Below are 12,529 nucleotides of genomic sequence, written 5' to 3'. Positions count from 1 at the left end.
CATTAATCATCAAACAAATTGTATACGAAATGCCCAAGAAAAATTTGTTTGAAAATTGTGAGAATTAGCCACCCATAAAAATATAAAATTAATAATATTAAAATATTAAAAACATGATTTTACGGTGACCCAAACCCAAAATAAATTATTTAATTAGGTAGGAAATGAAAAACGGAGCGCAACGGCAAAAACGGTGGTCAAAACGAACTTCAGATGTGTTTGTACGGACCGGTCAAAGTTTGGTCAAAACTTTTTTTTTTTGGTCCCTAGAAACGACACCGTTTTGCTCAAACAGAAAAATGACGTCGTTTATGTCAAAACAACACAAAACTTAACTTATCAAACGACATGTCATTTTTAACTCAAAATCAAAACACACTGTCATTTTTGTCGTCCTTGACCTCCAGCCGGGTCAAAAATGACCCGAACGGACCCGCAACCTGACACGGCCATATCTTGGCATCCGGAACTCCATTTTTGACGATTCAAAAGGGGTTTTTCTCTAAATTTCACCCTCTTTTGATCCGTAACATCAAAATGACCTAAAACCCTCAAAATCATGAGCGAAAATTAAAACCCAAAACCGGCCATTTTCAAACTTTGAAACATAAAATCCGGCCAAATCGACCCACGAAACTCAAGGAAATCATCACCTATAAGCTATACTCGAAGTGAGTAACCTCAAAACAACATTTCCTTGAGCTAAAATGGATTTAAATTTTGGCTTTTTTTTATCCGCAGAAGACATGTCGTTTTGGAGAATGTGGGAAACGACATGTCGTCACTAGCAGGAAAGCCCCAATCTGCCTTGCAAACGACATGTTGTTTTGGGGCATATGGAAACGACATGTCGTTTCACTATCGAGACAGCCCCAGTGAACTTTGCAAATGACATGTCGTATATCACATGGATGGAAAAATGACATGTCGTTTCAATCTTTCCCAACCTCTGAAACTTGGCAGATCGGGTCTGATCGGATCCGTGACCCGACCATCCGGAAAAGTGAGTTCCGGCTGTCCATTTTTGATGTTTTTAGATGGGTTTTGTTCCAAATTTCATTCTCTTTGGTTTTTAAACATCAATTTCACTCAAAAACTCATAAATAGCAAAACCCCATGAAGTGCACGAACGTGCACAACAAGCTCAAGAAAAAAAAAAACCTACAGTCTTAAATCCAATAAGATAGGCTCTGATACCATTTGCTAGATTTTAATGATCTAAACACAATCCAAATAAGATCAAAAATAATAATCTAGCCAAAAATCCAAAAATGCCATAAAACTCTTATTTGGGATTTAGGTATATCTCTACTTTGGTGGACAGCAGAAGGCGTCATCCATGGTCGCTGGAATCCGCCAATGGGCCGATCGGAAGTGAGTGGAGGAGCTGCAAACGGAAAAAGAAGGGCAAGAGGTTCTTGAACTCCTCCCTCTCTCTCCACCATTCGGCCACCACCCCACAAATGCCCCATGCATCATCCAAATAAAGGGTGGCTGCCTATATAAACCAAACAGGCCTAAGGGCATTTTTCAATATTCATTCAAAGAGGGTATTTGGCCCAATGGGCTGACCAAATATTATGAGATAGAGGGAGTTTATATGCCTCAAGCGAGTTAATAAAACAAATGTCCATCTTATAATGGACCGATATTTCACATACATACATGTGTTAATTCACATTAAAACAGTTGTCCATAAGATGTTTTAATTAATTACAGAGTGAATTATTATGATTATGAAAGTCCACATAAAAATATTCTAACAAAGGATGCAAACTCGAGAATTTTTTTGCAGAATCGGCTGTTATTTGCCTCGCATGACAAGTTCAATGCACATCAGACAAATACTTGCAAAAACATGAATAAGAATGAAAATTTCCATTGTAATGTCTTTTCTTTAGCCATCTCTTTTTACATATAAAAAGCATGAATTTCTCTTGTCCCAATAAATTATAGCATAGAGACATAGACCATAAACCTCATATTTTTTCAATTAATATATGAGCTCAGAGTTCCGATTTGGGTACCATTTTCTGATTAATTGTTTACAGATACAGTCATCTTTGTCACAGCTTGCAACCACTACATGTTCCAAACACTATACTCATGGACCGTCCCCATATTCTTACGGTCGTCGGCTTGGTCCGATTCATAAGATTCCGTTGATAGGATAAATTTTGGTAACATTAAAACAATAGTAATTTCCAAAACGGATTGCTAGACCAGCAGCAGAGAACCATAGTATTGAGCTTCAAGTTTCCTTTTAGGGAGGGAAGCATTTGTATCGTGAGAGATATGTTGTGAGTTAAGTTAAACATATGACCTAAAGCTTGAGTCTAACTTCTGACTCATTCTTTTTCTATAAATAACCTCAACAGTACAACTTAACTATGAATTTTCTGTTTTATATTATTTAATATCAAAAGGAGTGATGCCTTGTAAGTAGACTCTAAATTGTCTTTGTTATCAGAACTTCAATCTATTGCTTATAAGAGACCTCAGTTATAGTAGAACACGTCCTCAAATATTATGCTGGTTTCTACTTGAAATGACAGCCTTAAACTTACACACACAAAAAAAAAAAAAAAAGAAAAAAAAAAGAAGGGCTCTGTCCTCAAAGTATGCAAACGTCATGAACTATTTGATTCTCTATCATATCAATAATGCTTACCATAGAGTTGATGTAGTAGAAGATTCTGGGAACGGCTCAAGTGGCAATCTTTCCGGTGATTTTGGAGCAAACAAGGAAGGGTTCGGTGGAAGATGCAAGGCTTCTACACTTCCTTCCAGCATTTCAATCACTTTAGTCATGCTTGGCCTATCTGATGACTTCGTTTGGATGCACCACAACCCGACCAAGATCATCTTTCTTGCAATCTCATTTTCCTCACTCGTCATGTCCCGCCACAACTGTAGATTGCTACCTTGTTTGAGATGTTTATAAATCCAATCGGGAAAATATATTTCGCTTGTATCGCTCAATCCAACTTTGATATTCTTTCTTCCGCCAACCACCTCAAGAATCATCATGCCATAACTGTAAACATCAGACTTCGAAGAAACACCTCCAAAGTTTCTACTGAACACTTCTGGAGCAATGTAACCTATTGTCCCCCTGGTACCTGCCATTGATATGATACTTTCATTTCTTGGGCAAAGTTTAGCCAGACCAAAATCGGCAATCTTTGGACAAAGGTCTTCATCCAAGAGAATGTTATGTGGTTTTATGTCGAGATGTAAAATTTTCGTGTTGCAGCCTCGGTGTAAATACTCCAGCCCCCGAGCTATTCCAATACAAATCTGTAGCTGTTTTTCCCATTCCAAGCGTGTAGTGGTTTGCGAAGGATTGTCTTTGTACGTGAACTTCTCTAGTGATCCATTGGGCATAAATTCGTAGATGAGGGCTCTTTTGCGACCATCTAGGCAAAACCCCAAAAGAGTGACAATATTCACGTGAGAAGTTCTACTAATGCTTGCTACTTCATTGATAAACTCTTCTCCATTCCCTTTGGATGCATTCAGGATTTTTACAGCCACATGACGTCCATCAAGTAGCTTTCCTTTGTACACTTCACCAAAACCTCCTTGCCCTAACTTATCCTTGAATGATTTTGTCATCTTCTCGACTTCAAAGAAACTATATCTTTTTGCAGTTAGATGTCCATAGCTTCTAATAAACGCTTCAGGTTCCTGATCATTCTGTGTCTTCTTTGTCAAGGATTTTTTGGATTTGGAACATCTACACCAGCATGTTATGATACCAATGAGCAGTAAGGCACTTCCTCCCGAAACAATACCTGTGATATCAGTGCTAAATTTATTCAGGAATTGTACGCCAGTTTTACTGTTTATGACGGGGTTACTGTTCAAATGAAAAGAATTAGTATATTACCTATGCCAGTCTTGAGTTTCCAATCCCTCCCTGCAAAAGAAATCAGAAAAGGCACAACCCTTAGAGCACCAATAACATCAATATGATATTTAAAAGGATATTCGGAAAAATTAGGAAACAATTGCCCAAAAGCGTCCGCAACAAAAATCTCAACTTTTATACTAGAAAACAGAACAGGAAGCATTAGATCTTATTGATTCAAAGATAGCAACAGTTTGATTGTTTCTCATGAATGATACAGCAACTCGGTAATTTTTTTAACAACTTATAGAATTTTTAACTGTTAAATAATTAATACACTCACTCATTTTAGCTATATGTTAGCAAAATCTAATTTCATGGAGCACAGGAACGAAAGCATGCTACAAATAATGATTTGTGAAAATTCATTTGGTATTGAAGGAATTGGCTCATATCATGGAAAATGTATTTTATTTGCTTTAAGTTTGTACTTCTGTATAATACTCTAAACTGACTATACAAGTCAATAGAAGATTTTGTTTAAAACAGTTGGATGAAGCAAGACAAACAAGGTTAAATGAATCTAGCTGACACATAAAAAAAGCCTACAAGGAAAAATAATTGGATGCGAATCATAATTAAGTAAAAATTAGAAAATCAGAATAGTGGGTTTCATTGCTAACACAGTTGACTCGATACGGAAAGATTTTTTCAGAGGGTTCAGAAGTACAATTGTAAAAGAAGGAAAAACTGACGGGATCAGATCTAAAGCTGAATGGTGTTCCATCAAGGCAAAATTTGTTTTGAGGAACTGAGAATTTCTCATGGTAAACAGGAGCATTGGCCACTAGAAAAGAATGGTTTGAGTAAAATATTTCCTTGATGATTATTCGAAATTCTTAGAACCGGGTTTTCATGACTACAATGATCTTAAAGTTCGGATATCCACAAAAGGATTCTTGTTGATGAGAAAGCCATAAAGGATTACTTATTTCCTGTCCATTTCCACAGGTTTGAGGTGCGCAAGCCGCGAACTTTTCATCTATAGAAAGAGTTGGTATAGCAAATGTGCTTAAAATGATTACAAGGATGCATATATGGAAAGGCTTATAGAGTTTGGGGATGTGCATTTGGATGAAAGACAAGAAAAAGGAAGAGGGAAACATAGGAGAAGAAATGCATGGACTTGAAAGAAAGAACATAGAAAGGAAAATTGTGTGTGGTAGGTGTAGCATGATAAAGAAGCCTCTTGACTTGGTTTTAGCTTTGTTTTTATATTTGAATTTACGATTTAGTTTGAAAAGGAGGTGAGAAAGAAAAAACAAAAGACTGGTTCAAGCAAAAGCAAAGATATAATGGGTCCAACCTAAGTAGCCTAAGGACGTTAAAAAATATTAGCCACTAGAAAATGGTATGATCATTGACAAGCATCTGCGGTTCAAAAAAGACTCCAAAAAGTCACAAGAAAATTTTGGTATCTTTCTTCAAGTTTCTGCAGCTATGAAGATCGCAATCAAATGTTACTCTCTTTGGCTAAAACTTCCATGATTTGAACAACTTTGAATGGGAGACAGAATGGGAGAAGACGAGAGAGAGTGAATGGGGTAAATGTTGCGTTTACTTGGAAAATTCTTCATTTACCATATAAACCCAATTCCTTTATTTCATAGAATGGTAATTTTACTATGTAAATTGACAATTTACGATAAAGTAACTTATTGTTTACAATATCATAACCTCTGGCTGATTGGTAAATCTATCATTTACCACGTAAATCCGCCATTTAGTAAATTAAATAGAATTTCATATGTTGATAAACGAAGCTTTTACAAGGTTAATAATGAATTTACTATGTAAATTGTCAATTTAGAAGAAAATAATTTACTGTTTACAACATCAAAACATCTATTTAACTAGTAAATTCATCATTTACCACGTAAATCCTCCACTTATCAAATTGAACATAATCTATTTGTTGGTAAATGAAACATTTACCATGTAAATTTTGCATTTACCAACATCTCCCATTCAAACTCTAAAATCCATATGCACGCATAACCACCCTACGATATCTCTCGTTAGCTTCTCCAGCGATGATGGGGGCACACCGGCAACGCTGCTATGCTCCCATCATCGTCATTTGCGAGATCAGATAGTCGTTGCTCCGCGTGACTCATCGTGTCAAAGTCCATGAGCGAAGGAGGCCAGAGATAGAGGATGAGAGAGAGAAGAGAGAGAAAGAGTGGGTGAGAGAGGGAGTGTGAGAAAGAGAGCGCGAGTGAGATTTTCACGATGTTTTAATCTCCATTTAGAAAAATGAAAAATAAATGATAAAACCGTTACATGTGTGTAGAAAAGAAAATGTCACACTTCCAGTAATTTTATGCAATATATAAAGTCCAACCTCAGTGAAAAAAAAAAAAAAAAAAAGATATCTTTTAATTTAAAACTTAGGGAACTTTTCTGATCATTTTAATTTAAAACATGATTTTTTCAAAAATCCTAGTGTTGATATTTTTTTTCTCATACACTCTAGCATGGAAAAAATGTGCATTAGAGAAAAAATATGATAATCTATCTAATTGTTGGTTTAACTCTAATAATCCTAGCTGTTAGAGTTAAACCAACAATTGGTTAAAGTCTGTGGATTAATAATCCTAGCTATTTTATTTGGACCGTTGACAGGTCCAACGGGAAATTGTCCTAAGGAGCTCAGCCACTGCTTGATAGCTTGTCCAACTGTTACAAAACTACTTAAGACACTTAAGATTGTGGGACCTACTTCTGGTCCAGGCTGTCCCGAGGGTGCTTTTAAAAATCAAAAGTCAAGAAAATTGTATGATCAGGCGCGTCTGGGTTTGTGACCATTCTCTCTGGTCAACGAGAGAGTTCACACTTCACACCCGAAACTCCGTTGCCAAATTCAATGGAATAGCTAGGATAGGAGATCATAATGCACTCGGCAGTTACACATATTTAAGATCATATACCAGGATGGGTTCATTTGATTCTGACTAAAGATGAGAGATACTACCGTCACTATTACAGTGATTCTCTTTTTCACTTTTTGTATTTATTGTTTGAATATTATTATTAAAATAGAAAATGAAATAGTATAGTTAACATGTCAAACAGTTAATGTAAAAAATAATAAAGGTGATAAAGAAGAATATATTAATTAGTTACTCTCCAGAAGAAAAACTTACTCCGAAGATATTGGTTAAATATATTAATTAGTTAAAACGAGTTTTTCACCGCGCGACCTTACTTACAAATAGTCAAAACCATAGTGTTTTTTTTTTTTTTTTTTTTTTTAAATAGCGAAAACCATAGTTTGAAGTATTGAAACTCACTTGTTGGGAATTCATTTACCTAGCTACGCAACTGAAATTGCCCTTCTGTTTCGGCCAAATACAACACACAGAAAACAGATATATTGGCAAAATGGCAAAAACGCTTTTTCTAACTAGGTAATTAAACTGAATTTCTATTCCTCCTAACTACCAAGTACTGATTGATTCTTAAAGTGAGGTTGTTTTGATTGAAAACAATGAAAAAGAAAAAAGAAAATCAAAGAGGGGAAAAAAAATGCGTACCAGAACTATGGGGACACACATATAAGTACTCTCTTCCGCCAGAGCAATAGCATGTAACCATTCCGTTTGAGTTATTAGACCCGCATCTCCCACTTGACCACTCGCATTCGCTGCAGAGTGGGAATTCCATGTAATTTACGTCAAAACCTTTTATCAAAACGCTATGCACTCCATCAGCTGCAGATCTCTCAATCTCATCGAGGGCAATCCTGAAAACCGGAACTTGAATGACACCGCCTCGACGATCGCGGATCAGCCCCTCTGTTTCCAAATCCTGAAGCTGTGATTCATTACGTACGTAGTAAGAAATCCGGTCGTCGTCCTTGGGACAAGAAAAGTTATTTGGGAAATATTGTCCAAGTGACTCCTCTGGCTTTGTGCAGTTGTAGATTAAAGTGAGGTTTACAACAGTTGGAGGGTAATTGACGGCGACTATATCATCAAGAGTGGTGTTTTTGCTGGTATCTGGTGAACAAGGATTGTCCCAGAGATCCAACCTCGCGAGGGTCATCGTGTTAATTTCTCGGCTGACATTGAGTAGGCGGTAATCTAGGCCTTGGATGTGTATAACAGGGTATTCATTGTTAACGCAACTTAGGTTGAAGCCAGGGTGGCCGCAGATTTCGGGTCTGCCATCTCCCCAGAACGGGAAATAAAGGTTTTTTATGTCGCCGCACTCGTACGGCTGAGTGCACGCCGAGAAGTTCTCGTTTTCTTTGCAGCGAGACGACGGGAAAGTGGTGATCAAGATGAAGGTGGCCGCGAAGAGGGATTTGAAGAAAAACTGTAATTCCATAAGTGAAGGCTAACCTAAGCTCTCATGGAGATATTTGGGTTAACTTTGATCAATGCTGATGACCAGAGCTCTCTTGATGATAGCTGCTAACAGAATCACAATTTTCTAATAAAATGAGATAAGATGTGTTGACCAAGACTCGCTGCAAAATTTAGTTTGAATTTTCCAAAATGAGAGAGACTGGGTAGTGTCTTTCTTAACTAATATTTGACTTGTATTATGAGTCTTCCAACGTATTCTCTGCACTGGGGGATTCCTCGAAGTAACGTAGCATTATTAACTAATTATTGTTGGGAAAAAAAAAAAAAGTAAGATGATACATTAACCAAAGATACTTGGGTGGAATGGTATTATACCTCCAGGATGTTTCGGTAAGAGATGATACATTAACTAAGACGTTGCACAAACTTTGGCTCCGGGAATCTGGTTATATTATTTACATATTTTATGGGGCCTACATGCTAAAAAGGGAACTATGCCCCCCCTTATATGCTAACCCCCAATCAAATTGTGCCTCCTCAATTAAAAATGTCTAACTCATAAATTAGACAACTCAACACCATTGTAACATTTCCATCAGTTTCTAACATTAACTTCCTTTTCTTACTCCAAGCCTTCTCTCTTTCTCTCTCGCTTTTTTATTTTTCTTTTTTTAAAATTTTCTTTGGCAAATGGCAAGGATAGACGTACAGTGAACTCTCAAATCGACTTAATAATTTATGGAGTCGATTATAGGAATTTAGAAGCTAATACTGGTCTGATCTAACTGAAGGAATTTTGTTCCTTCAATTGATAACATTTTTTACAGTGAAATGAGCACCGGAGCTAAGCAAAAATGAGATGAATTAGCGAAACCAAAACAACGAGCATAGGATCTGTTGCACTATAACTCTGTCTCTCAAAGCTTAGTAAAATCATGATTCATCAAATTGGTTTTTGGGTTGTGTTTTTTTTTTCTTTAAAAAAAAAAAAGAAAAACTTATTAGATAAAGTTGAATATAAAGATCCATTCTCTGAAAAGCTTTTTTTAGGTTTTTTTTCAAGTTTTTTAAAGTATTTTATTTTTCTCAATTTTCTTTATCTGAGGGTATTTTTGATAATTTAGATGTGAAAATTGAATGTTGACTAAGAAAAGGTACCAATTTGTGTATTAAATCAAATCTAAAAGTAAAAATTTGATGAAATGAAAAACTAAAAGTATGCTTTTCAAATTAACTTAAAATATAGGGTATGAAAATGTAAATATCCCATTTTTAATTTTAAAAAAAATACTTCTTAAACTTTTGATTTTTGACCATTTTGGTCCATGCACATTCAAATTGCCAAATGATTTCTGAAAAATTCTCAAATATAATCACGTTAACTGAAAGTTTTAAAGAAATAATTACAATAAGTGTAAATTGTTCTAGTTTTCAATGATTTATAATACAAGTGGAGAGAATACTTAGTTGATATAACTATTTTTGTGAAAGTTTTAGTAATTTTCGTTTGGACGTGATGATTTATATGAAATTTCTAAAATCCAACATCAATTTTAGTGTGTAGGGACTAAAATGGTCAAAAAGTTAAAAATTTATGGAGTAATTATACATTATAGTTAAAAATTTAGAGACTAAAATGACATAATGCACATAATTTAGAGACTAAAATGACATATTGCGCATAATTCGGAGACTAAAATGACATATGAGTTGTGACTTACTTGAGTTAATGTGCGCCAAAAAAACTGTTTCTTGGTGAGCTTGGTGGTAGTAGTGAAGAGAGAGCATTAATTGGACGCACTCAATTTTGTCTTGAAAAGAATTCTTGACCAAGATAGAGATTTGTAAGAGAGAGAATATCAACTCTCGTAAGACATTTGATGTTTTGTTTGAACGAGTCCTTTTGTGCATTAATCTACTTGTTGAATTTTAATCTCACCCTTCTTATATAAATAACTTAATTTATTCTTGGTATTTTTCCCAAAAATCTACATGGATTTGCCTCTTTTGTCACTTAATAGTTGTTAGAAGTAGTACTGCGCGGAATTATCGTCTTCACAGTACGAAAATCGGATGGTTAAAAAAATAAAAATTGTTATGGCGAGGGGTTTTGGTCTGAGATTTACCGTTGGGGTTTGGCAGAAGGATACATGTGTATTATAAACAATTGCCAAATTAATTGTTGAATGATGCTGATTCATATTTTGCCAAAAATTCGGAGACGGCCCAGTGCAATGCTTTGGCAATGAACGCTAAGTTAGATTTTTCATGGAATATAGATAAGAGATAGAGACAGGAAAGAGATGTGGCTTTAAGTCTCGAACAAACTACAAAGACCAATATTAGTCAATGTGACACAGTTAGAGGTCACTATGACTACAAATAAGTTAGACCACGTACTTTTCTGAATAATAAAAGAAGTTGAAGTCTGACCCATGCATGTCCTGAGCAAAAGGAAAGAATGGAAAATAAAAAAATAAATTAAAATAAAAATTCTTGCCCGCGTGTACGTATAGATGTACGTAGTGGACTGAACCGAGGGCGTAGTTGTTAAGATTGTAAAAATATACGCGTAACTAATTGCAATGAATTGGGTATAGGAACTAATTAGTTCGTCAATATAACATGAATATCGAATCTAGATATGCATGTGGGTAGTGTCAATGCAGTCAAAAATTGTGCTCAAGTAGTATGAAGAAATGTAGACAAATGAGCTCTCTCATCCTCTACTAATTAATTACGAAAGATACTAAACAATCCAAGTGATCATCTAACCAAAAAAGAAAAAAAGTAATAAGAACATGTAAAAAGGAAACACATAAGATCGATCTTCCAATATGTAACATATTTCTGCAAACTAGTCCAATATTTAGGTTTAAATGTTATGGAGATTATCTCTAAGTTTTTCATTGTGCTTAATAATCTTGACAGGATTAGAATTTTTATAGACATATAGGAAATATACTTTGTTGAAATATTTTGTTTATGTTCGAGAAGGATTAATGAATATATTAAGAAAACTCACAATAATAAGGAATGGATATAATTAATTTAGTTAGGAAACTCATATAGGATTAGTTATGGTGAATCAAAACCCCGAGTAGCTAAATTTTTATTGCCAATTTATTATGTTTTATTTACTTTGAATAGTCTTATTTTTTTATGGGTTATTCAAATAATTTTCACCATTAACAATTTCAATTTCGGCCTATAATTAAACTCAATCCTCGTGGGACAATACTCTGACTTATTATTTTATTACTTGTGACGAATTGTGCACTTGCGAAATTGATAAACTAGCTTTAAGATTAAATTGAGTCTTTTTTCCTTTTTCTTTTTCCTTGTTTTTATTTTTTTTGTGTTGTTCATTTAATTTTATTTGAGTAATCAAATAATTGCATCGACCATTGACGGTCGTGGTGTAGTGGTAAAGATGCCTTTGTTAGGTCTCCTCTACCTATCTTTCTAGGGTTTGAATCTCCATTTGCGTAAAAGGTTGCCCAGCCCTGTGGGACAATTTCAATTAAGTGGGCTCCTGTGAGCCACACCATAGGTGGAGGGAGTGAAAACCGATTGGATGGTCGATGGGAGATTGCTTCAGGCTATTTTCACGTACTCAGTGGTACTCAAGATTGCTGCTATAGCTGACGGGACTAGAGGACATAAAGTGCACCACCAAATTCCCTTTTTTTGATCAACAAAAAATAAAATTCCATCGATTAGTCATCACAATTGTTTTGTCCAACACGACATGAAATCATTTTAAGTGGCATGGGAGTGATTTAGTAGAAAGGTACCTCAATCACAACTTTTCCAAAGTGAAATCTAGAGACTTACGGCTGATAACCCTATTATAAATGTTCATTTTAATAGAGTTTATGAGTTGTTGACTTAATTGAGTTAATGTGCGCAAAAACTGTTTCTTGGTGAGCTTGGTGGTAGTAGTAAAAAGAGAGCATTAATTGGAAAAATTGGACGCACTCAATTTTGTCTTGAAAAAGAAATCTTGACCAAGATAGAGATTTGTTTGAACAAGTGTTTTTGTGCATTAATCTACTTGTTGAATTTTAATCTCACCCTTATTATATAAATAGCTTAATTTATTCTTGATATTTTTCTCGGAAAATCTACATGGACTTGCCTCTTCTTGACTCTTAATAGTTGTTGTGACGTACAATGTATGATAAATTAAAGTCTGACTGTCCATTTCTTAGCTCCTGCCTCCTTGTAATAGAAATTATTATAGAATTATATGGTGCAAAAATTGCAACTTTTGGTGTTGAAATGGGGCCCATCAGCGGTT

The 12,529-nt window shown here is 35.2% G+C and overlaps 1 protein-coding gene across 1 annotated transcript; it reads right to left on the bottom strand.

The window, feature by feature from the left end:
- Positions 1-2,408: 2,408 nt before the first annotated feature.
- LOC21385424 (LEAF RUST 10 DISEASE-RESISTANCE LOCUS RECEPTOR-LIKE PROTEIN KINASE-like 2.5) lies at positions 2,409-8,328 on the bottom strand. The gene is made up of 3 exons (XM_010103243.2): positions 7,450-8,328; positions 3,893-3,922; positions 2,409-3,797 (listed from the first exon to the last, which is right to left on the bottom strand). The coding sequence occupies exons 1-3, from the start codon at positions 8,243-8,245 to the stop codon at positions 2,668-2,670; spliced, it is 1,956 nt and encodes a 651-aa protein (XP_010101545.1). The 5' UTR covers positions 8,246-8,328; the 3' UTR covers positions 2,409-2,667.
- Between the last annotated feature and the right edge of the window lie 4,201 nt (positions 8,329-12,529).

Source organism: Morus notabilis, unplaced genomic scaffold, assembly GCF_000414095.1.
Source record: "Morus notabilis unplaced genomic scaffold, ASM41409v2 Scaffold1693, whole genome shotgun sequence".
In the NCBI taxonomy this organism is placed as follows: Eukaryota; Viridiplantae; Streptophyta; class Magnoliopsida; order Rosales; family Moraceae; genus Morus; species Morus notabilis.
Note: the sequence above shows the minus strand (reverse complement) of the source record. Positions and strands in the feature narration are given on the sequence as shown.

Excerpts from the sequence above, each read along its gene's own strand:
- LOC21385424 (XM_010103243.2), bottom strand. The coding sequence starts at position 8,245 with ATGGAATTACAGTTTTTCTTCAAATCCCTCTTCGCGGCCACCTTCATC. Across the intron at positions 3,923-7,449 it reads TGTGTGTCCCCATAGTTCTG|GGAGGGATTGGAAACTCAAG; the intron begins GTACGCATTTTT and ends TTTCTTTTGCAG. Across the intron at positions 3,798-3,892 it reads GAAACTCAAGACTGGCATAG|GTATTGTTTCGGGAGGAAGT; the intron begins GTAATATACTAA and ends CTGATATCACAG.